The following is a 26,800-nucleotide window of genomic DNA, read 5'->3' as shown; positions in this document are numbered from 1 at the left end:
CGGTGTGGAAGAGACTCTGTGACCCCTCTTTCAGCTTTGAAAGCCTTCTGTTTTGATAATAATACAGGGTGTGGCAAAAAGATGGGACATCTTTGTAAAGTACAGACTTTGTGATATCTTCAACAACATGCACGAGGTTTTGTAAATGATGACAGTTCGATTCACCCCTTGGCAGGTAACACCTTCTGCTGTTCTGGTGCCCAAACCCCTCGAAAGCTTCTCAACGAACCCGATCGGAATGGCGTGAATGTCGCTCACAATGTTTTCATTCGGTTCACTGAGCATTTTAATTAACCCGACAGGAAATAATCAGGTGGGCTGAGATCAGGAGATCTGTGCGGACAATTCACATCTCCAAATCTGGAGATCAACTTCCCAGGAAAATTCTCTCGTGGCAGTGACAGACGTGGCCTTGCGGTGTGGCGTGTCGCCCCGTATGGGTGTTTCACGGAAGTTTGCCACACATCCGTTTATTACCTTTCTTGATGGTGCATCATGTACTTGGAAATCCCTTTAATTCTCTTTGTGCCGAAATCATAGAATATCTTTGGAAGAAATACTGCTCAACCACAAATGCTAGTTGTTCACGTGTCCGATTTGTCATCACTGAGGATTAATTGTTAATTGTTGATTTTTTTCATCTTCAGTTTGTCTGATACAGTACGTGAAAGGGGGAAAAAACAAAACAAAAACAAGAATTTCTTTCCATTATCAAGGAATTATTCCACCCTGAAATCTGTCCCATCTTTTTGCCACGCCCTGTACATCGAGCTGGTGCTTTGAGTGCTACACCGGCCCCACATCGAGTCCGAGTCAGTTATATTCCAGCTGCTGCGCATGAGGAACCGAGTCTCTTTTCTCATTAAACTTGATCCTCAAATTAAGCCGAGTGGATCGTGAAGTCAACTTAACAAATCATAAATGGGTTTGCTTTAATTGATTGTGGAATGGGATTTCAAGAGTGCAATTCCAGGCGTTCACCCGAATAACTAATACCGTTACCTCTCTCAAGTGTCCACCACTCTGCGGCAAATGTGTCCGTAGCAGCAGGATTTTTGAAAGAGAATCGTAAGCCATTGTTCACAGGTGAAGGACAGCAGCAGGGAGAAGGCAAGTGTAGAGGAAGACAATCAATTCGGTTTACTCACATATCATCTTATTTTTCAATACAAACTCATTTGAATAGATGTCCACTGCACTCGTGCTATGGACCTCGATAAAGCATGTCGCACATGTACAGGACGTGCGCGCGCACACATGCACACACCTGAGAAACTGCAAACGACTTTAAAATGTGATAAGCATTGCAAAACATATTGCTTTACATCTCCAGGTTACACCTGCTTATACAATATTTTTATATCTACAGGTAACCACATTCCTGTGTAAGCAATGTGTCGATGTATCAATCAAGTTGTCCTGCAAAGACTCGGTGCCGCATGACCGTGTGTGCATGCTCGCTGCCAAATGTTGGAATAGCAATAATTCCCTCGAGCACCTCTCTTACTGGCAACTCCAGGTGTGGATAATGTAAGCCTTCTTCGGTGGAAGCCTTTACTTGTCCCTTACATAAGACCTTTTTTCATTTACTAGCAACTCCAGGTATGGATAATGTTAGCCTTCCTCAGTAGAAGCCTTCACTTGTCACCTAAATAAGTTTTTCGAAGAAAAACTACCTGTGCCCCCCTCAAAGGGGTCACTACAACCTCAGTCATTACAATCCTACTTTTCCTTCCAGGGATTCAAGACTGCAGTACACCACCACCTCACATCAGTCATCCATCCATCCATCCATTGGGACCATACTCTGTGCAGAGCGTTGGTGCTGCCTAAGCAGTCTCCTTGGCTATTGGACACAATCCTAGACAGGTCGCCACTCTGACACAGGATTCCAGCATGCTGGCACTCATTTCGCCGACCTCAGAAGGATGACAGACAGAGTCAACCCCACCTGGTATTAATTCAACAGCCGAGTGGGATTTGAACTCAGGATCCTAGGATCCCAAGTCCATGATCCTAACCATCAAGTCAACACCAGGCATACGTCGTGTCATCCTCTGTATCCACCCATGATATTTTCTATCACCATTAACTCATGCTACATCCACCACTCTTATCTACATCAACACATTACTCTCTTTCCTTTCTCTTTAGTTCATCCACTTCCTTGTTTGTCTGGTCACTGCCACACACTCCCCCCCCCCACTCCTCTTTCCTCTTACCATCCCCACCCTTGTCACCATCGTCTTGCTCTTCCATGAGCCTGGAGGTATACGCAAGTGCAAATTTTCTGTCTGGTTGATTTAACGTAAATATAATTGAAGCAGGATAGCGTTCACTTAAAGTGTAAAACCATGTGTAACAAAACCTGTTTATATTTGACTCCCAATCAATTAAACAGCTCCCATTAAAACAAGAAAGAAAAGGAGCCATTTCAAAAGGACATTGGAGAGAACCGCACGAAAAGCATTCTCTGATGGCAATTTGTATACTACTTGGCAGGTGGTCATTTTAAAAGGAGACGAAGCTTGTTTATGGGACTTTAAGTACCCCAGGCAAAAATGCTATAGTTGGAACTACAGTGTATGAGAGTAGTACTCTCGTATACTACAGTAGTCTGCAAAGAATGACTACAGGAAAGGAATGCTGTTTCTGCTTGGGGTGTGTTCTTAGTGCATGGGTGAAGAGGTGCCTTTAACACAAAAGTGCTTTAGTTGAACAGTGGCTTTGTCTCGGGACCCACACAATATGATTCGAACAATACGATACGCAGCCGATCAATCAATCGTTCCCAGCAGCACACTGGCCGGACTTCGGGTAAAATTTACAAACAAGACGTGTGTGTGATGATGATGACGATGACGATGACGATGATGATGATGAACCATCCACAAAATGTCTTATGTGTGGCCAGGAACAAGACGTCTCAGCAGGCATTGAGAAGCAAATCTGAGGCAACCTGGGAGGAAGAGATAATTTGGTGGATAGAGGAATTGACGGAGACAACCAAATTTGGTGGATAGAGGAATTGACGGAGACAAAACCCCTTTTGCCCCATTTGTGTGCTGGTTCACAGCACTACCCTGCGGACTACTTTCCCTGATGTGCCCTCCACTGCCTTCTTTAAACCCATTCCCATCACTCCTTGTCATACCCATCCATTCCCCCTTCATATTAGGTGTGCATAACTTATAAATTACCTAATATTATGGGAGCAATCTTCACTTTACATTGTTTTTGCGTCGACGCATCAGGAAACATGCGGTGAGGCAACACCCAGAAGGCATCCAGCCTTCGATGCTTGGAACGTGAATCTCACCGATCCGGAGCCTACAGTCTCCTTGCACAGCGTGAAGTCAGTGCCAATACATCCTTACAAGAACTGGAGCCAAACACTGTGCTCACCTGAGAAATGGAGCGTTCATTCCTTCGTCCTCTCCTCAACATCCTTGCGGCAACTGGTTAACGTACCATGTCACAAAGGTTCTTGTCTCTTCGTTCATTAAGGAGGAAGTCCCAACGGATGCAGTTAGTAACAAGGCAGAGTGCCTTCCTGATGTCTTTGCTGAAAAGAAATATCAGGCTGTGAATCCCTGAATCCCTGTCCTGTATTTCCCTCCACCTTCACCCCCCCTTTTCCTTCATCCTTCTCAGCTCTCAGTGGTGTACAAAGCATTTACTCCCACAGTGCCATTGTGTAGATATACCGCTCGACTCCATCGGCTGGTGCTCCACCATGTCATCTCATACCAATGAAAGCACTGAAATCCAAGGCCCTGATGGTTTTTGGTATCTTTTGGTGCCCACTACAAGAAGGTGGATAGCATGGCAGTCCTCTCTGCTGGCTCAAATCTGTTTGCTCCACCATCTCCTTCCTTGTGCTTAATTGTCCCACCCATCTCCTTCCAGATGCCTACAGGTTTCCAGAAACGCACACCTTGGTACCCTTCACAAATCTTGGTCGATTGCTCATACCTGCTCCCTTGTCCCTTCTTCCCTCAGCTGTGGAAACACCTCTCTGAGTCTGTACAACCATGTTTTTTTTTTCTCCAACCCTCTAAAAACCTGACCGACCAAACAACTCAGGAAGGTTCGGACGAAACTAGAACCAGACTAAACTGGTTCTAGTATCACCAACTTTTAATCTCCCCCAACAACTTGCGGCAATTGGAACACTTTTGCATTAACTGTTTGCAGGTCCTGTCTGTTTTATCCCCCATCTGCCAAATCCATCCTTGTCTGTCACTTGTCCCTCTGTTTTCCTGTATCTACTGTTAGTACATTGATCTATCGTCTTGTGCTGTGTCGTACTTTGAGTCATCTTAAACTTAACCTCTTCGAAAGGGTTTTGTATTGCAACAATAGCTGGAGAACGAGTCACACAAAAATAATGACATCTTCAGTTCTGTGGCCAGATTGGCACAGCCTGTGACCACATAGTCTGCTCCCAGAGCATTGGTTCTTGACCAAGATAGGATGAGTCCGTGAATGAGACCCAACCTCAGACCAAGTCGCAACTCTGTTGCAGGGTGCTTTCGGTTAGCACAGGAATTTGGAATTTGGCCAGTGTACCGGAACACAATGGTCTGCTGTTTGAAAAACTTTTTAACATCCGCCAGTGAATGTTTGCAGACAGGTCCCCCAGCTTAACATCCCCAGTCCCCAGCTTAACATGATGAACTTTGTGATGCAATGCCCTACCTGCGAAGCAACAAGGTAACTGTTTGTATTGGGAGCCAGTGAGTTTATACTTTGGGAATCAAAACAAGACAACAAGACAACACAAATAAACATCGTCTCTATGTGTGCCTGGTGTTGGCTCAATGGCTAGAGCGGTGGGCTTGGGATCCGAGGGTCCCAAGTTCAAATCCTGCTCGGCTGTTGAATTAATACCAGGTGGGGTTGACTCAGCCTGTTATCCTTCTGAGGTCAGCAAAAATGAGTACCAGCTGGATGGTATCCTGTGTTGGAGTGGTGACCCGTCCAGGATTGTGCCCAATTTCCCAGAATACTCTGCACAGAGTATGGTCCTTATGGATGGATGGATGGATTATCTCTATTGGATAAACTGACTGCTTGAATGTTTGATATGGTTTGGGGGGGGGGGGGGTTCGATAGCCTTGCATGTCTTTCAGAAATTATATTCAAAGGGTCATCTAAGTAAGCCAATATTTTAGGATTTTGATCCTTTCCCCGTAGCCCCCACACATGCCACTTTCATTCCTTTTGTCAAAGTCTCCCAAACCTTTCTGTACTCATCTCACTCTTCCCACACCCATACCTTCCCCAATTTCTGTCTCTTTTCACCCTCTCTCCTCTTACTTTTCTCAATTATAAATTTCTTAATATAGGCTCCGCTCCGACCCACCCCCCTCCCCCAACCACCCACTTTCCCTGGTGCGTACATGAAAAAAAAATGGCCACTGAAGAAATCTTTCCTATCCATTGTGAATGTCAAAATCCGGTTCGAACCTTGATGAAAAGCATCTGGAAGTCAAACAAGCCATCACTGCTCCTGCTGATAAACATGGCACCGATCAATTAAATTCTTCCCACAAATAAATAAATAAATAAATAACTCCGTTCTGAACATACTGCCCCATCCAAATCTCCTGGAAGAATGGTTCATCATTAGACATTGGAAGCATTAAATATTCATACTTTTATGACGTCATTAGAAGGTTCTGCCGTCTGTCTCTGCAGATCTCTTCGGAGGGATTGATGCCGTAAATAAACACATGCCTACAGAGACTGCTTCCAGGTGTGCAATCGCAACAACAAACCAACATAAAGGATTCAACAGAGAAAACAAATGGCATTTAACCATTTGTTCAACAGTGAACGTGACATGATCCCCCAAGCACACGCTGATGCGAGGCTTATCCGTACGATTCATCGCTGTGTGTCTGACAGGGAAGTTTGAACGTGTAAGCAAGTCTTGAGTGGCAGTTTAATGGCAAAGGCACAGCAAGTTTGATACCGTGTCATGAAAGGTTGGACTCACATTGACCTCAGTTATTACGATGTCCACAATGCTTCCAACAACGATCAGAGCATCAAACGTGTTCCAGGCATCCCTGAAATAGTGCTAAACAGCAGACCAAAAAATATTAATGTAAATATAAAAAAAACAAAAAACACACACATATATATATATATATATATATATATATATATACACATACATATATATATATATATATATATATATATATATATATATATATATATATATATATATATATATATATATCAGCAGCAGAGTGATCAAACACGAAGTATATAATCATTGACATGAATTGCATACTTTTTGCAAATCTACAAATATAGATACGTTTGTACTCTCAAATGTTTTTGTGAAGAAGTGGTGCACGATTTGAAAACGGTGACAAAACAGGTGCCACGCACTGGGAGGGAGAGGAGGGGGAGCGGGGCGAGGGGAGGGTCCATGTGCTACGTCCTGAGTTATAAGACAAACGCACTTCATTTTTTTCATCATTGACTCCCCATGGGGCCAACTCTATCCCTACCACGTTTGGTGGTGTCACTCAAGTGATAGTATCAGGCTATTGGGCTATTGACTGATAAATTAGACATCCCCCAAACCTACACACCGTAGGCCACGTGCCCCCATAATTGCCACCCCACCCCCATGACCCCCCATGAGCCTTCCACTATATTTGGCAACTTTGGTAGCCCCAAAACGTTCCATTCCCAAGATATGCAATATATCAGGGGACAGCAGATATCAGACAGACAAACAAACAGAAAACAAAGACAGACAGACAAACAAGTATGTGACAATAAGGGCAGCTTCTTGTTTATCAGCTCTATCTGATCCACCCTGTTGGAAGCTTGGTGTTGGCTGAGCGGTCGGGAGGTGCCTTGGGATCCTCGCGTCCTGAGTTTGAGCCCTGTTTTCCACTGAATTAACACCAGGGGGTTGACTCAGCCTGTCATCCTTCTGAGGTCGGAAAAATGAGTGCCAGTATAGTGGGAATAGGGGCACTGCATCAGCGGCATCGCTGTCCCCATAACCAATTATTGTCACCTAACCAATTCATCCAACTAGTTTTGTCATAACTCGTCCACAACTTTTTGAGATGTCATGCTAAACATAGTTTTTGACCCCATCTCTCAATGATGAAGAATCACTTGAAAAATTGTCACATACGAATCCGGGTTCAGATCTTCACAAGAATCGAACCAATTCGTCCTTGTCACACACTCAACATGTCTACAAAGTTTCACCCGAATCTGTCAATAACATTTTGAGATATCACGCAATATCGTTTTAGCCCCATCACTCAGCGATGAAGAATCAGTTGAAAATTAAATAATTCTCGTATCTTGATCCGGATTTGGACATTCACCAAGACTAAGCGTTGCTTCCTTTGATCTGTCAACAAAAAAAAAATTCAGAACGATTGCTTGAAAACTGTGGCCAAGAATCGTGTGACAAATCGACAAATGCAAGAGACCAACTTATTGGCGAAAAAAAAAGTTTTTGCCAAGGAACAAACAGACAGGGGTGAAAAGATAAGCTCAGTCCACCTTCGGTGGTGGAGGTAAAAACGTGAAGTTCCACTCTTAACAAGCACACTGTCGTTTAATAACCTCAGTGTGACCACATGGTGCGTGCACACACTCATGCTTCAGTCACATTTGGCTCGGCGGCCGTAGGGTCTACAGAATCTACGGTCACTAGCAATTATAGGGCAGCCGCAGTATTTCCACGGTCACACAATGTAGGAGTCACATATGTTTTTATTTTTTGGGTAGCCGCACGGGGTATTAAGAAATTGTGGAGACCGAAAACGTGGGGGTGCCGTACGGTCTTTGATTTGATGTCACACGGTGACCTTAGGGCATCCCTGCGGCGGCCATAGAATTTTCAAGACAGATGCAAGGTGCCCTCAAGGTGCCCTCAAGGTGCCCTCAAGGTGCCCTCAAGGCGACCGCAGGGGGCCCTAAGGCGAACGTGCGGCCAGACGGACGGTAATGAGTGGGTATATACACCAGTTCTTTTTCATATGTATATCATATCTCATATCTGTCATATAGATTGTGGACCAGGTTATATAGAGATGTGCTGTATAATATGATAATATTATATATGTGCTGTATAAACTGTATAATATGCTGTAATAATATATAATATGAAATGTGATGATGTGTGTGGCAAACACCTATACTCTGATCTCTAGCGGTAGCGCACGGTGGACGCACGGTCGATGCAGACTGCCACGGAGGCCGTACATAGGACGCACGGCGGGCGTAGGGGAAACCATGCGTCGACCCTGCGTTGCCCGCAGGTGGTTACACAGACCGCAAGGCCACCGTACGGTGAACACAGGGACGCCTTAGGACTACCCTACGGCGACCGTGGAAATAGTGCGGCTGCCGTAATTTTTTGGGGGTTGGCAAAATTCATTTTTCATTGATAAGAGCCTACGGCAGCTGCACGAATAACGCAAGCCCACCGTACGCCCTACGTACGGTCGACGTGGAACACATCTACATCATGGCTATGGCTTGTTGAATTGTTACGGCCAACCTAGAAATGAAAAATGTTATAACTCCGCGCTTTAATTCCACGGAGACCCCTACGGCCTGTAAAAGATAGCCATACGGCGTAGGGCCACCCTGAGGCCACCTCAGAAACTCTGCGGCCGCCGCACATTTCTGTCAATTCAGGGGGGGGGGGGTACGGCCGTCGTATCCTAGCCGTAGAACAAATGTGACTCGTGCTTAAGCAACCTCAAGACAAAGGCAATGTGTCAAAGTTATTTGACTGGAGGAGTTTATTTAATAACTGTGAAATATAATCTTGAGTGTTCATCCGACGTCAGGACAGGAGCTCACCCGCGGGTTGAATGCAATCAGCTTGAGAAACATTTCCATTGTGAAAAGACCCGTGAAGACCATGTTGAGGATATCCATGGCCAGGTTGAACACATGCGTCTGCTGATGGTGCTGAGAAAAACACAACCACTGTATACAAAGCATGTTGTTGAAGAGTGCACGTACATGGATGAGCACGTGATCAGGATGCATGGCCTACAATGCTGCCAATTTAAATGGTGCAGGTTGAAAATGAAAATAACACATCAAATAAGTGTCACGCAATTGGTCTCACTTTCCTAGAGCCATTAAAGGAGAAGTCGTGTTTTTTGACTCGGAAACTTTGAAAAGTGAAAAACTTTCCGACCCCCCCCCCCCCCCCCACAACCCTTAATACAGCAAATCACAACATAGGATGCAGCACATGCAAGGCCTGTCCTCCCACCTGCATCCCAAGGCACAGCGTGTTGAACATTATGAGCACGAACATGACGTACTCAAATGCCGTGGAGTTGACCATGTACCAAACACGGTACTGGTAAGGGTTCTTGGGGATGTAGCGGCGGATGGGCTTTGCCTTCAGGGAGTACTCTACACATTGTCTCTGCATTTGGAAAGACCAAGAATAGAGTTACAGGTGTGCTGACCCACCAAAAAGCACCGACAACATAAAATGGAGGATGTCAGTCAAAAAATAATTAATTACTATTAAAGTGTTAAATCATGTTGAAGGAACTACTGATATGATAGTTGGCCTGAACATAACAAGAGGTATAAAAAGTACTATATCAGCCTCATTCATCAGCTTGTGCCGAGCTCGATGACCATATGTTTGTGTGAGGACCACAGATCGGATGCTTTCCGTCAGACATGTTTTATTGGTTCGGATGTATATGACAATATCCTTTTTGGCACATGGTTCCTGTTGTGACAAGAGGCAAGACCATTGCAATGCTTCAAGAGGCAATGCCAACTCACTTGTGGGGGAGGGAGTCTGCTCCATTCTGATGATGGCCCACACTCACTTCTAAATTCCTGCTCTAACCCTCAGGGTGCACTGCTTCAGCTGTACAGCTGCACCTTCAAAAATGATGCTACCTACAGCTACTACTGTATGTGCTGCATATGAAAGGAGGAGATGATAATGACCAACCAGCCAGAAACAAGTTCTTCCACGAGCCACGACTATGCATACAAAAAAGAGTGTTTGTGGAGCTACGTTGCTTTGCAGGTCCAGATGGGATTCCGATTTGTCAGCGCTGTCCAAGTCCTCACTTATGGTGGCGGTTGGCGTAAAGACCTGGCCTTCTTGGCCACAGGTCGCTTCACGTTCCGCTACCGACGAACTGGCCCTATGCGGAAGCCGTTCGGGGGACGAGCCCTCTGCTACAGCGGGCACCCAGATGATCTTTTGGATCGAATGATGCTTGCTGAGGCGACTCGACAGACCCTCCAGAGACGGACATATCCGAGCCTCTGTTGGAGGGTCGCCCATCGGTCAATGCAAATCGCGTGGAGAAGTCCATGGGGCGGCTATGGGGCTGATGGAAGTCGGTGCGCAGAGTGGACCCCCACGAGCCAGTCCAAAAGCTCCTTCCTTCACCTCCTGGTGAAATGGCCAAATAGAATTTGACAATTTATTGTGCTCATACCTATAACACTAAGTACAACTTATCCTCAGTGGCCTGGAGTAAGCAACCGGGATCTCGATCAGTCTCTGCGTAACCAGCCGAGCATATTCTTAAAAAATAATAATAATAAAGCAGCACCAATGTAAAGACTTCGAATGTTAACTCCAATGGAAATTCTGATGCAACGTATGCTCATAACAAGAATCCCTTGAAAGGAGAAAAGAAACACACAAACACAAACACATACACACAAACACACACACATTCAATACCTGGTTCTTGTCGAGCTCACAGTTTTTGTACTCTTGCTCTCCTTGGGCCTGGAACGTTATGATAACGAAACCCACAAAAATATTCATCATGAAGAAGGCGATGATGATTATGTAGATGATGAAGAAAATGGAGATTTCCACACGGTAGTTGTATATCGGCCCAGAGTTTACTCCGTTGGAATCAATGGCCTTGTATAGTAAGCTGCACACACAAACGTGAAAACAAACAAACAAACAATCGTGTCCTCCAGAAAGGGCTGCACTCAGGTAGAGTCGAGTTGTTATATCATTGGAAAGAAACCCAGGAAACACGTACTCAGGCCATCCCTCGAAGGTGGACACAGTAAAAAGTGCCATCATGCCCGAGAGTACATTGTCAAAGTTAAAGTCGCTGTTTCTCCAGATCCGCTCCTGGATCGTGGCCTGCTGCATATCTCCATCCTTGTACATCACGTACATTCCTCTGTGCAAAAGGCAGCATTTCTCAATATAATCCAGGAATTCACTTTTGGTTTGGCAGAGCAATTTAAATGAAGGGGGAAAAAAAATTAATAAATCACAAAACTCATTTTGATTGTTGTCTTCATTGTTGTCTTGTCATTGAGAACAAAATGATTGTTGTCTTCATGAAAACTGCACAGTGCAAGAAGGCAATATTTACCTGCATTCTTCCTCATTGTGTTTTGCTTCATCGGTGCAGCTGTGCAACTTCCCCTGAGAGCAGATGCACAACATTACCCAGAATCTTCAGCGACTTGCGAGAGAATAGCTCAGTAAGTTAAAGAACAATAAATTATCATTCACTTTACCCCTTAACTCTGCATCACCTGTAAATTTTGGGATTACAAGTCATACTCCATTACCCAAATTATTAATATAAAATATAAATAACAATTGACTCAAAATTGACATATATATATATATATATATATATATATATATATATATATATATATATATATATATATATATATATATATATATATATATATATATATATATATATATATAGTTGTGAGCTTGAAACTTTGAAAATTGAAGGACAAAGCACAATCATATAACTTTAAAGGAAGTTCTTTCTTTGTATTCTGCCTCGTGATTAAGAATACGTTGTGGATAGATATGCGTTGTGAATACGAGGTTAGAAGTTCATGCTCTTTCCTTCTTTCACATTCTGGGCACAGATCATTACCCACGAACAACACATACACACAGCACTGATAATGAATTCCTGAATCCTTCTCTTCAGCGGATAATTTGGCACAATTGGCTTGGGGGAGGAGGGGGGGAGTAAGGGACTGCCTTGCTTGCCTTCCCCCAAAGACCACTGCATCGTCTACCTCGCCTTCTTCCCCCCCCCCCCAACCCCTGCCCGAGCAGAAGCAATCCATCACCATTGACAGGTGGGCACCAAGTTCTCTCACCCCACCAGTGGGGACCCTGACCGTCCCCACTTGCCTGGCACCAATCGGGGACCTCGAAGTGGAACGAGGAAGCGGGGGGACCCATAAAAGATGAGATGCAGGGGATTTCATGATAGATGAGGGAACAGAGTAGAGGGAGAGACCCAGGAGAGAGCGTGCAGGAGGCGAGCCAAGATCCAGAACCATCGGACGGCAATTCCAGCCAGGTTCTGGGCAGTACGTCGGGGGCACGCTAACAAACCCACACCGTTTCTTTCTAACAACTACAATTCCTTACCATTCTTCCCACACTCTTTCATTTCTTCGGGTGTCTGGTGCCTTTTGTTTGGGTGTTCAGCACCTTTTGCTAAGCAATTGCTCTAAGCCGAAAGGCATCCGATGGTATAAGGGCAATATATATTATATACGTGTTTATAGATAGTGTGAAATTCGTTGCATTACCCCTCCTGAGTTTTCCCACCATTTCCCCCATTTTAATTTCACAACAGCCATTTCTCCCGCCAATTCCTGCTTGTTGTAATAAATCTATGAAAGAGTTACTCTGTGTCTTGATTGTCTTGACGTATCCTGCTTGGGTTTGATCTGGGATCGCATTCCTGGGACAATTGAGCAAAAGAAGCATGGATGAAATTATCCGGGCCACGCCATAACACAAGTGATGAATTGGTCTGACGATAGGGTGCCACACGTAATGCTGGTTCGCTCGGCCAATTAATAATCCTTACGCAGCCACCGGCACGGTTCCAAATCTGCTTCAATCATCTCACATCTCACGGGTATGGTAGACCGGCCCTGGATATATATATATATATATATATATATATATATATATATATATATATATATATATATATATATATATATTTATAGACACACACCCACACAGTATGTACGAGCAAAGGTACCCAGCATTGATTCCTCCCACCCCTTCCCCTCCGTCATCCCACCCCTCCCCTGCCTCCTCCACCCAAGCCCCTCCCTCCAGACTCCCATCCCACCTTTGGATTTTGGATTCGATTTTGGAGGCATGGCATGTGGAGGAAGCTGTCACTTCACTCACAGAGGAGGTGGTTGACTTGATACTAGCGTTTGGCCCACTCATGCACAAATGCACCACGGACACTCCATTGTCATCAACCCATATTACCCAGCATATAACGTTCAGTAGTATTAAATTTGGATTTACTTTGTTGTACTTTGTTACATCATATCCATTCCCACACATCCCCCCTCCTCCCATCACCCATCCTTTTTCAGACTCGATCACAATCTTTCCGTTGGCTCAAACTATTACATTCATGTTTGTTTGTAATATATCAGTCGAGCTTAATTGTTTTACATGATGACCATCACCTGAAGCAAGGCTTCCATTTATGTTTGTTTGTGTTACATCGATTCAGTTGAATTGTTGTGTGTGTGTGTGTGTGTGTGTGTGTGTGTGTGTGTGTGTGTGTGTGTGTGTGTGTGTGTGTGTGTGTGTGTGTGTGTGTGTGTGTGTGTGTGTGTGTGTGTGGGGGGGGGGGGGGTTGAGTTAACGGTTGGTTTGATTTAACATACCAAAAGTTGAAGGTCACGGGCCTAGTTCCAGAACAGCATTGATTGTTGGGCCTGGCTGTGCCTACACCCTTTTTCGCATTGATATAATGAGGATTTACAGTAATTTCTGGACTCTCGAGAAAGATCAGTGGATGCACGGGGTTTACATGTTGCTGATCGAAACATCGAGTAATTGGTTGCTCATTCAAGGTTGGAGAACTCAACATGATGTCTTTTGATTTTAATATATATATATATATATATATATATATATATATATATATATATATATATATATATATATATATATATATATATATATATATATATATATACACACACACACACACACATTAATATATATATATATACATATATTTATATATACAGGAAATATATACATACTTGTCAATGACACACCACTGTTTGTGAGTGGTGAGGTCCGAAGCGAACCCGGGGTAGCACAGTCAGGGAGTGTTGGAGTCAGATACGGTATTTATGATGTTAAGGCGATTTAAAAGCATGACAAGATTCAACGCCGTGGCGTCTTTCTCTCAAGGAAATGGGTCTGTGGGGGTAAGGAACATTTAATATAGAGCAATTATGTCCTTAATAAGTGTTTTTGAATAAGCGTAAAGTCATTAAATGTGATCCTCATGTCTGTATCTAAAAATCTACATCCCATCTGACCATAATTTCATGTCTTTGCCTTTGTTCTCCTGTCTTTAGGCGCTTTTTAGCGTCTGGGAATGCCACAAAGCACCAAGTTTAGGTGGGGAAAACCACTGAAGCCTCCTCTTGAGACCAGGCTGCCTTGCAAATTAGGTGAAAGGTTGGAGAAGGTGTTCACCCCTATCCACCAGCCAAATTACAAGCCAATGAGGAGAGGGAGGGGAGGGGCATGAGCCATCACCAGTGACGTCAGCGGTTGAGAGTATAAGAGTCTGGCGCAACCAAAATCGGTGCGGAGAAGGAGTCAGACATGATGCTGGAAGGCTGCCAAGATCGAGCTTGCAATACAGAAGCCATGCCCATCCAGCAGATGCCACACCCACTCCGCCGTGTCGTCCCCAGTGCGACCACTCCTTGGCTTTTTTAACAAGATCTTGGCTATTCGTTGTTCACCTTGGCGTCTTGGTTTTCTATAGGTTTTCTTGGCGTATTGGTTTTCTATTATCATCACTTTTCCGAAACCTTGTGAATTCTTGGCTTTTTTCATTGGCTCACCTTGGCATTTATGAAAATGAGGAGTGGTTACACTGGTCGTCCCTCCCTGCCTTCGCCACAGTGCCGGGACGATTTCCATACACAAGCAGGGCGACCCTGAAACAACTTTGCAGGTTTGCCAACAACTCTGTTATTGTCTTGTGAATTCCCCCAGCCTGTCTACTGTCATATGAGTAAAGGTCTTAAGGACAGAGATAATTAAGAATCTGCCATTTGTCGTTGGTTCGTGGGCATGTATGGTTAGAGGTGATGGTTCATTATAAATAGTGCTAAGTTGTGTTTGGTTTCCTCTGTTTTCCCACCTTTCTTGGTGTTGGTACTTACTGCTTCTTTGCTTGACACTCAGCATTTAAAGCATCCAAATCCAACTCCAAATCCAAATCCATCGGGTCCATCCTCTGTACAGAGCGTCAGTGCTGCCAAAGCAGTTTCCTTGGCTATTGGGCACAATCCTGGACAGGTAACCACTCCAACACAGGATACTCAAATGGCTCAGTCATCCCAGCAAGCTGGTACTCATTTTGCTGACCTTAGAAATATGACAGGCTGAGTCAACCCCACCTGGTATTAATTCAACAGAAAGAAGGATTTGAACTCAGGACCCAAGGATCCCAAGCCCACCACCCAAACCATTAAGCCAACACCAGGAATATTTAAAGAAAAGAGCACAGCCAAATCTTCTCAGTTAGCATCCATGAGGAGGAGGAGGACATTTCACCTTAATTTCTGAGTTTATTGCGGAGAGAAAAGAGAAGTCATAAAGATGGCGTCATGATACCCAGACTTCCCAGGAAATTGCATCACTTTCCCCAAGCTCAGCGGCTGTGAATGTCTGCAGTTAAGTCCAATGTTGTCTCATGTATTCATCTGTATGGGTGTGTGCGATTTGTGTTGCAGGTCCTCCATGAGCTTTAGACCCGGTGGAGAGAGAAAAAACAGAATACCCTCCGATCGTGATCGCAATCAGAAAGGACAGTAATATCAAGATCATGATGTGACCTGTGGAACATTGTTCTTGGGGTGATATTTATTTCCATTGACTTTTGCGTTGGCCATTTTAATTTCCGAATGGAGGAGACACGTCTTTTTGCTTCCATTCTGGTTTCCTGATGAACAGAAGCTCAGAGTCTGTTTTTGCTCAACTGTCCTGTGCGTTTATTTGCTCCAGTTAAGGAGCAACGTGGGGTCTGCACCATCGTGTCACCTTCTCGTCATGCCAAGATTCCTCCCCCAAGTGGAGCGGGGTGTTCCCACAGTACAGGTGGATCTTGAGATTCAGAAAAGGGGCGGGGGGAGGGGTTCACAGTGGCCATGTGGGTTTTCCAATAACAGGCTATATCTGTGCAGTTAATCTTGAAAAAAATCTCAAATTAACGATTTCACATCAGAGGTGATGTATCACCAGGCCACCTTGTGGACCCTGATGTCGTTTCTGGGAAGCACTTTGATCCATCAATCAACCAAGTCAGGAAAACGACGGTAATAGATGCCGCCCCAGATCTACAACAAAAGGCACTTTTCATTGGAACTAAGTTTATTCCTCATGGAGCCTTCGTGGTTGATTTCCTGAAATCTCTGCACAATTAGGGTTCGATCCACATACCTGCCATCCTGGCCCATTATGGCAAGAGCTGAAAAGCGGAACGATCCTAATTTATCTTGGACATTGGATAGGGATTTGAAATAGGCATAACATATTGCATGATTCACTTTCAAAATCAGTGTGATCATGTGACGATGACACCAATTTGAGTCAAGTATTTATCCCTGTCAACAGAAGACAGGGGCTCCTCAAACTCAGGACCTCTTAGGTCCCAAGCCAGCCACCTTAACCACGAAGCCAACACCAGACAGTTGCACGCTAAGTTTACTGCAGGGTTTTAAACATTGCCTAATACGAATCGATTTCCTGTTAAAGTTGCCCAGAGTCCAATTAAACCGCCTGTTTCTGCAATGGGTGACGCATTCAAATGCAATCATTTTATCCCAAACCAAACCTCAGAATTAAAAGTGTGTAATTGCAGTGATTAAAAAAACCCATTGATAAAAACACAAAAAATGTTGGAGATTACAAACAGTGAGAGTGCACGAAGGTGGGAAATTACCTTCACGTCAGAATCACCGCAGCTGCCCGATAACCGGGTGTGACATGTTCGCAGCAAGATGCAAAATAGAGAAGGGTTTTAATCCCAGAAAGCAAAGAGAGCAGTGATGTACGAAATCAGGCCTCGGCTAAAGATCCCCTGGAGACTCCCCCCACCCCCCCAACTCCCCCAATCCGCTGATATGTGCCTTCCAGCGAGGAAAGACCTGGATAGATAAGAGCTATGGTGATTATGAGACAAAGCTCAACCATGTGTCTTCACAAGAAGCACCTTTTTGTCTGCTCTTTGAAAGGTTTCCGAAGGTAAATGGGTCTTTCCTGTTCTGGTGCGAGTACTCCTCATGGTGAAGGATTGACCATGTGGGCCCATGCCACGACTATGGAGAAGGGCACTGTGTCCCTGTTGCTATATTGTCTGGTCTCGGTTGAGTCAGCAGATGCAGGGAGCTGCACTCTGCCAATATTGTCGGGGGTGAGGTCACTGCTCCTTGCATGTGAGCCTTGTATCCCTATTGCTATATTGTGTTGTCTGGGTTGAGTCAGCATGTGCATGGAGCTGTACTCTGTCATTGTGCTCGCTGTGCATTTAGGAATTGCAGCTCCTTGCATATGCCGCCAACCGTGTAAGAGGCGGGATCACTGCCCCCTGTAGGTTTGAGTTGGAATTTGTAATTTGTCATTTGTTTAGGGTGCCAGCATTAGCTCACCAACTCTTTGTGAATGACACCATGGGATCTTTAACATCCACCGACTAACGCCGGCAGACGGGACGCCCGGTTTAACACCCATATGAGGAATGGCACACACAAAAGTGTAGTGGTGACTGCAGTTACAGCTGCATGCACAAGTTTCATGTCGAGGAGGTACACAAACACGCAACCTCTATGAGACCTATTTTTGGGAGTAGGATGAAAAATGCTCAAAACACCTGGAGTGCCTACCTTAAAGAGCTGCACACCAATGCACGCGAACATGAACTGAAGGAGAGTAGTGACGATCATGATGTTGCCAATGGTGCGTATGGCCACAAAGACGCACTGTACCACGTGCTGCGAAGACAAATGAGGGACATCTCCAAAGATCAAAAATGAAAGGAAGTTACGTTAAGGAAACTTAAGACGCAACGAATGCGAAATCGATGGCACGCAATCGCAAATGCCCACGCTTCCCACCTAAAGCAGAATTGAAAGATGGCATAAAGTCCCACCAGGATTGAGCCAATATCAAATTTTGAGTTGAAATGTTTTTATCCCATTTTGACCCCTGTCACCCTATGTCCACACACACATCCTCTGGGATATTATATCTGGGGGACTCATCCCAAAAATCTTTACATATTCCGTGTGTCCCCCAATGTTGATTGCATATACAAGGTTTTGTTAAAATAATGTTTTAAAATGTGCTCGTGATTGCAATTTTTTTGGTATTTGACCTTTTTATGAGGCCAAAATGATACTGCTCTTGCACATCCTTGCCATGTGGTGATCATCACTACCAAGTTTGGGGAATTTTTTTTTGGGGGGGGACAGATGGAGCTGATTACAATATTCTCTTCTTCAAAAAGTGTGGGGATAATTAGTTTATAACAATATACTATTAGAACATTTATGAACCATTGGCATGAAAAAGAACAAATTTCCTACTTGATCTCTTCTGGATTAAATAAGTTGTTGAATCACTGAAAGAACAGCGATCCATTCACGTGCAGTGTAAGTATGCTGTCACGTTTCAATAAATCACCATATTTTAATACACCTGGTAAACGTGAAGCTGTGAAAACAAGACGTGCTGTTTGTGCCTGCAGAGAACATTAGTCAAACTGTTTCATCCTAAATCATGCAGAAGTGTAGAAACTCGTGTGAATCCATATACTGTGGTACGTTTTGGAGTGGTGCCATGGACATTTAGACCTCCGACCAAAATATAACACACAAGGTATAAATTGATGAGGATGTTAAATGATTGAAAAATGAATATTTAATTTGAATAAGATTCAAGCACCTGCTATTTCTTGCTATAATTTTTCCTGAAGGTCACATCAATTTGTTACAAATTATGTAAAATGGCGGAATTTTGATGAATGACCTCCACGTTCTGTTTCTTCTCCTTCTCCACCCCATAATTTCCATACATGGTTGTCCACTTTTTCCTCCCATACCTCGAATCTCTTCCCGATCTTCTTCCCATCACTCCTCAATCTTACTGTCATCCCTTCTCTTCCAGTTCTTCATTTTAATTTCCCCAATTTAGCCATGCCACTTGCATAAATATAAGAACCCCAATAAATGCAACATTGTGTGTGTGTGTGTGTGTGTGTGTGTGTGTGTGTGTGTGTGTGTGTGTGTGTGTGTGCGCGCGTGTGTGTGTGTGTGTGTGTGTGTGTGTGTGTGTGTGTGTGTGTGTGTGTGTGAGAGAGTGTGTGTGTGTGTGTATATGTATGTATTTATATATATATATATATATATATATATATATATATATATATATATATGTATATGTATGTATGTGTGTATATATATATGTATATATATATATATATAAATATATATATATATATAAATATATATATATATATATATATATATATATATATATATATATATATATATACATACACACACACACGAGGTCCGTCTTAAGAGTAACAGGACTGACTTCACAGAAATTTTATTCCAAAAATATATTGAAATCACAGCTTGTCCCCTTCAAAAGTTTCCCTCCAGTCTCACACACTTGTCCATCCTCTTCTTCCATGCTTCGGTGCACCCCCGGAAGGCTTCTTCTGGAATCCTCCAGAGTTCTGTCATCACGGCCCTTTTAATGGCCTCAACATCAGGAAATCGGGTGCCCTTGAGCTTGGGGAATAGGAAAAAATCACAAGGGGCCAAGTCTTGCGAATACGGGGGTTGCTCCAGAGTTTGCACGTTCCTCTCCATCAGAAACTGTCAGATGCTCAGGGCACTGTGAGCAGGGGTATTATCATGGTGGAGCACCCAAGCATTGTTCTCCCACAGATCCCTCCTCTTGTCCCGGACTGATCTCATGAGGCACCGCAGAATCTCCTTGTCCACATATTGATTCACTGTTTGACCCCGTGGTAAAAACTCGAAGTGGACGATGCCCTTGATGTCAAAAAACGCGATGAGCATCACCTTGAGCTTCGACTTCGACATCCTTGCTTTCATTGGTCTTGGTGATGCCGGACTATTCCACTGACGACTCTGCTGTTTGGTCTCGGGATCGTATTCGAATATCCACGATTCATCGCCAGTAATGCTCTCCTGAGCAGGTCTGGATCGTCCTCGAGGTGCTCGATAATATCTTGACAGACAGTGACTCTTTGCTGTTTCTGGTCCTCGGACAACAGCTTGGGGACCATCTTTGCGCACACCTTGCGCATTTCGAGATTTTCAGTGATGATGCTCCAGACGGTGTCCTTGTTGATGGAAAGTTCCTCAGCAATCATCCGCACCATGAGTCAACGATCTGCGCACACCATCTGCTTCACACGCTCGATGTTGTCCACCGTTCTATTCGTTGAAGGTCTTCCAGACCATGAATCATCTTCAACCTCCTCCCGTTCCTCTTTTAACCTTGTGCCATTCAAATGCACGTGTACGTGACATCGTTTCTTCCCCATAGACTTGCTGCAGCATTGCGAAGGATTTAGAAGGTGTTTTGCCAAGCTTGGCAAGAAACTTCGGATTGGCTCTCTCCTCACAACTGATTGCGCGACAACTCAGACTAGACAACGCGTCAAGCACGACCTGTGAAAAATCACACAATGAGCACAGTCAACCATCACCAATCATATATATTGCTGGAATGTTGCGAAAGACTATGACGCAACCCATTCATTCAAGTTGTGTAAGTGGAGCACACAGCAGGATCAGTCCCGTTACTTTTTCGATGGACCTCGTATATATATATTTATTTATTTTTCTCTACACATATGCAACATATATATATATATATATATATATATATATATATGTATATCATATTTACAAAAATAATATATATATATATTTATAAATATGTATATGTATATATCAGCAGCATTTCATCATCATGTGGAGGTTTTGAGAAAAAATTAGTTAATAAAACATGACAAAGTATTTGTTTCTGGTTTTTATGGTTTTAATGGTTTTAATGAGTTGGAGTTGTGAGGATCCATAAAATGTGAATTAAAAAGACAGACAAACACACATGAAGGAAATAAGATGGACATTTGTATGAAAGAATAACTTAACAGAAGATTTGGTGGTAGAACTTGAAGGTAACTAGAACAACACTCAGTAAAGTACGTACTTCCGCCAGGCTGAACATTTTACAGTGTGTATCCCACTTATCGGCTGGATCTGGATCTGGATCTTCACCAAAATTGAATCAATTTTTTCTTGTCACACCAAACCTGTCCACCAAGGTTCGTCCAAAGCTGTTCATAACTTTTTGAGATATCGTGCCGTGTGTCGTTTTGCCCTATCACTCAATGATGAAGAATCACTTCAAAAAAATTTGGATTTGGATCTCGATCTTCACCAAAATCTCATAATTTTGTCCTTGTCACGCACAAACCAATCTTCTAAATTTCGTCTGAATCCGTCCACAACGTTTTGAGACATCACATTCATAGTCAGAGACAAAGATAGAGAGACAGACAGACAGGGGTGAAAACATAACCTCCGTCCACCTTCGGTGGTGGAGGTAACGAGAATGTCATGTGAACAATAATGAGGGCTCTCCAATACAAACTCCCAATATGACAATCTTTCTGACATATTTACATTAAGGTTAAATAAACATGTTTAAAGGGCAGGAATCAGGCAAAATGGATCAAATTATGAAACTCAGAAAATAGACAAAATAGATCAAATTATGAAAAACAGGAAAATAGACAAAATAGATCAAATTATGAAAATAAGAAAATAGACAAAATATATAAAATTATGAAAATAGTAAAATAGACAAAATAGATCAAATTATGAAAATAAGAAAATAGCCAAAATATATCAAATTATGAAAATAGGAATAGAGACAAAATAAATCAAATTATGAAAAAAGGAAAATAGACAAAATATATCAAATCATGAAAACAGGAAAATAGACAAAATATATCAAATTATTAAAATAGGAATAGAGACAAAATAAATCAAATTATGAAAAAAGGAAAATAGACAAAATATATCAAATTATGAAAATAGTAAAATAGACAAAATAGATCAAATTATGAAAATAAGAAAATAGATCAAATTATGAAAATAGGAAAATAGACAAAAAAGATCAAATTAGGAAAATAGGAAAACAGACAAAATATATCAAATCATGAAAATTGGCAAAAATATGTCAAATATCATCTGGCCATAAATAGATCCATGTGACAGAGTTTGCAAAAAGGTTTCTGGGACACCCAAGGTGTATCCAGCATGTAAAGACCTAAAGAGGAATGAAAATAGGTCAGGTCATAAGTAGATCAGCACCCAAAATGCTTAACAACAAAATGGAAAGCACCTACTTTCCAAAAATCCTTCGAAGAAACCCAAAGAAGCATCATCATGCACACACAAATGCCGAGTTAATAAAACCGGTCACATTACCCTCATTTTAAATAGACTTCTTCAATGAAGATATTCTGATTCTCTTGCAAAAATATACACATATATTATGGGTAAGATTTCCTTTAAACATGTTAATAAGAAAATATGCCCATAAAAGATCAAACGTCCATTAAAAGTCAAGGTAAAATATGTATACCTCTTATGATAATAATAAGTGGTGCCAGGCACAACAAATCCCACCCATTTAAGGCAGAAAGTTATTTTGGGGATCAAATTTAAATTTGATACATCCTTCACCTGAATGTTGATTATAAGGAATAGAATAAGGAATATTTTAGTCTTAGTTTGAAGTCAATTAAACCATTTTTGACGAAGTTATGACCGTAAAATGATTTTGACCTTTCAAGGCCAATTTGTAATTTTGACCGATGACCATGACCCCCAAATACTTCGGACCCTACCGATCTTCACAAATATGCATTTTTCACGATAGGATTGTTAGGATTTTAAGTCACAAATAGAATAAGGTTCACTATAAGCTTAGTTTGAAGTAAATCGGATCATTTTTGATGAAGTTCTGAGCGAAAAACGATTTTGACCTTTTCGTGACCTGACCTTGACCTTTGATCCAATTGGACACAAAAGTTAATAATAGGGTCGTCCAAGGTTCATTACCCACCTGTGGATACAATTTCACAGTGTTTGAGCCAGCCGTTTTCACGTGAAGTTGTATTTTCGTAACCATGTTTTACTTTTCATTGAAAATTAGTAATTTTGACCGATGACCATGACCCCCAAAACTTCGGACCCTACCGATCTTCACAAATATGCATTTTTCACTATAGGCATGGGTAGGATTATAAGTGACAAATAGAATAAGGTTCACTACAAGCTTAGTTTGAAGTAAATCAGGTCATTTTTGACGAAGTTATGAGCGAAAAACAATTTTGATCTTTTCGTGACCTTGACCTTGACCTTTGATCCAATTGGACTTAAAAGTTAATGGGGTCGTCCAAGGTTCATTGCCCTTGGAATATCAAAGTCACATCAAAGAATATATATTATTTTATCAAAGTCACAAAACCTGTGGATTAAATTTGATAGTTTGCTAAAGCCGTTTTGCCGTAAAGTTGCTAACAGACAGACAGAAAAACAAACAGACAAACAAGCAGTCATAGACTGGTACTTATGAAATCGTCAACTTGACCTCTGACCTTATCTAATAAAAGCTGTCTCCAGAGAAGGTAGCGACGCAAACGAGAAGTTTCTACGATGATTCTGTACCAAACCATCAAAAATCGTAACGTCGACCGAAGCAAAAATCTCCATTTCTCAACGCAATTATTTTATATTATTTTATCAGTCACAAAACCGTAATATTCGGCCATCCACCAACAATCTTTACATAATCCGACGGCTTAGAGAGTCAGGCATGCGACGATAACATTTATTGGGATAAAAAATGACTTTCAAACACCATCCTTATCGAAAACACCATCAGCGCGCACACGCAAAACCTTTACGTGATCAACGCCGCCTCTGCTCAAGTTCACTGCACCACGTGATGACCCGTGACGCGCGAGTGAAATAATTTTTATACAATCTTAAAACGTCTCCAAAACATCCGATTTTTACCAGAATTTCGACAACCGAATTTTAAGCGTCCTAAGCGATCGCAAAAAACCGAAGACAAAATTAAAATTGAAGTTAAAACGAACTCGTAGCGTCGAGCGAAGCAAAAATCTCCATTTGTCCACGCAATTATTGTTTCTACGCAATTATTAGAAATTATTCTATTTCTAACCAGAAGTTTCTACGATGATTCTGCACCAAACCATCAAAAATCGAATGTTTTGGATGTTTGATCTCACTGTGACCTTGACCTTTGACCGATTTTGACCAAAATCTAATCAGCACGAGCCATCACCCTTCTGAATCACGTGGTGTAATTTGATATTGGTAGCTTCTTCCGTTCTCGAGTTATCGTGCCTACAAACAAACAAACAAACAAACAGAAACGGAAGGCATCAATATACTTACGAAATCTTTAGATTTCGTAAGTAACAAACAAACAAACAAACAAACAAACAAACGGAAGTCATCAATATACTTATGAAATCTTTAGATTTCGTAAGTAACAAACACACAAACAAACAAACAGAAACGGAAGTGATCAATATACTTACGAAATCTTTAGATTTCGTAAGTAACAAACCAGACGATTACAATATCCCGCTCCCTCCCTCCGGGGGGCGGGATAATAATATTATTATATCATTTGGTAATGATAATAACAGTCCAAAAAATAAAAATGCCTTCGATTTGGAAATGGAAAGCCCTCTTAACAATAGGTCTTCATTTGGAAATTGACAGTGCTAATGTAACTGGTAAGGTTCCAATAACAAACTAAACTCGAATTGCCACTTTATAACTGCTGGCAGTGATGACTGGGTCCCAAGATGTCCTGCTTTTATACAACCCTGGGAAGAGTTATTGGGGTCAGGGAGAGAGGCTATACACCATCCCCCACCCCCCAACTGCTTTAATACAACCCTATTTTGATACAACTCCACTTTGATCAGACACGTGACCCAAGACGTCGTCTTTATAAAACTGAATTCAGAATGGAATAATAAAAAAATTCAATTTGAACGATTGGCATTAAAAAAAAATTTTTTCCTACTTGGTCTCTTCTGGATTAAACAAGTTGTTGTGTCACTGAAAGAACAGTGATCCATTCAAGTGCAGTGCAAATATGCTGTAATGTTTCAGCCACCTTGAAACATCAGGAGGAACCTAGATAGGATTTGGGCCTGGTTACATAAAATTCCCTCATCCTTAAGGAAAAATTCCCCTTAAGGTACACTGTGACTCCTTAGTGAAGGATTTCCCTGAGGGCTGTTGCATAAACCACCCTAATGGAAATCCTTAAGTAAGGATTTCCTTAAGGGTGAGGAAATCCTGAGGAGCCTTTGCTTTGCAACCAATTATATTAGAGATATGAAGAGGTGTCTAAAAGCAGACTAACTGGCTTTGGATCTACAAACAGGCTTCAGGAAGAGACGGAAGCTCTAGTGGAGGCTTTTCTCGAGCACAAGAGAGATAATACATTGTATAGTTGCATGATGTGTGTTGTTGAAGTACTTTTATGTTTAATTAAAACACTATAACGATAAATAGTGTACAATTGTTAATAATCCTTCGATTTGGGTAAGACCTGGGTTTACAGGGTAAACCGGGACTCCCCCGAGTAAAAACGAGGCACAACACGTCTCTCTATCACGCGGGATTGACGAGTTATGGACCTAGTAATAGGCCGCAATTAATCAATTTATTATGTATGCAGTTGACGATTTTTCCTCTGGTCACCATCGATATCAATTGAATTGGTATCTAAATAACCTGAACACGAAGTAATAAAGGGGAGTGGGGCTTCAGCTACTCCTCCTCTACCCTCAAACCTATCCATGCGCAGCCAAGTGAGCCTTATTAAAAAGAAATGTAAAAAGAACCCAGATTTAAAAAATAAAACTATTCCTCTGCCAGACCATACAACTGATCAGGTTGAAATTTAAAACAGATACTGTACTGTATTCCCAATGACTACTGAATCATAATTGTGAAGTTTCACTTCGATCAATGATGCAGTTCAAGAGAAATATATATTTTTAAGATTTTCCCTCAATCCAATATGGCTGACAGACCATGTGACCTATGAATTATTTGTGATCGCCCTGATATCCTCAAGGCTTGGTGAACATGTGTGATGTTTTTCCTCAATCTGTGAAGCTGTCCTGGAGAAGAAGGTTTTTTTTAAAGGTTTATTCTTCAAAAAATCATAGCTGCCAAACCATGTGACCGATGACATCAAAGATGGAGAACATTTTGGTCCACCTGGAAAGGTGATCATACCTGTAAAGTTTTGCCTCGAAGGGAATAAACCCACAAAATCAAGGTAGAAGTAGATGAAATGAGAAGAGCACTCGGTAGAGTGCACACCTCCGCCACGTAATTCCTGATCCACAAGAACATATCGGGCCCAATACATTTTTTAAAATATCATGCTACACAATACTATATCGTTTTTGGCCCGATCTCTCAATCGTTTTGGAAATTAAATAATTCTCGTATCCAGATCCGGATTCGGATCTTCACCAAATTCGAAACAATTCGTCCTTGCAACACAACCAACCTGTCCACCAAG

General features: G+C 42.2%; 1 protein-coding gene across 2 annotated transcripts in view; it reads right to left on the bottom strand.

Annotated features, from left to right (window-relative positions):
* Positions 1-26,800, bottom strand: part of LOC147013837 (voltage-dependent L-type calcium channel subunit alpha-1D-like) — a 283,507-nt gene that overhangs the window by 41,862 nt on the left and 214,845 nt on the right. For both annotated transcript variants that reach the window (XM_085851103.1, XM_085851104.1), the window contains exons 23-30: positions 17,980-18,087; positions 11,409-11,461; positions 11,064-11,210; positions 10,748-10,949; positions 9,290-9,448; positions 8,866-8,976; positions 6,005-6,088; positions 1,003-1,023 (exon numbers count right to left, since the gene is read on the bottom strand). In XM_085851103.1, coding sequence (XP_085707229.1) covers positions 1,003-1,023; positions 6,005-6,088; positions 8,866-8,976; positions 9,290-9,448; positions 10,748-10,949; positions 11,064-11,210; positions 11,409-11,461; positions 17,980-18,087 — 885 coding nt within the window. The remainder of the gene's footprint in view (positions 1-1,002; positions 1,024-6,004; positions 6,089-8,865; positions 8,977-9,289; positions 9,449-10,747; positions 10,950-11,063; positions 11,211-11,408; positions 11,462-17,979; positions 18,088-26,800) is intronic.

This window comes from Eptatretus burgeri, chromosome 13, assembly GCF_056783735.1.
Source record: "Eptatretus burgeri isolate ZD-2024b chromosome 13, Ebu_testis_v1, whole genome shotgun sequence".
Taxonomy (NCBI): Eukaryota; Metazoa; Chordata; class Myxini; order Myxiniformes; family Myxinidae; genus Eptatretus; species Eptatretus burgeri.
The sequence above is the reverse complement of the archived record's forward strand: the minus strand, read 5'-3'. Positions and strand labels throughout refer to the sequence as shown.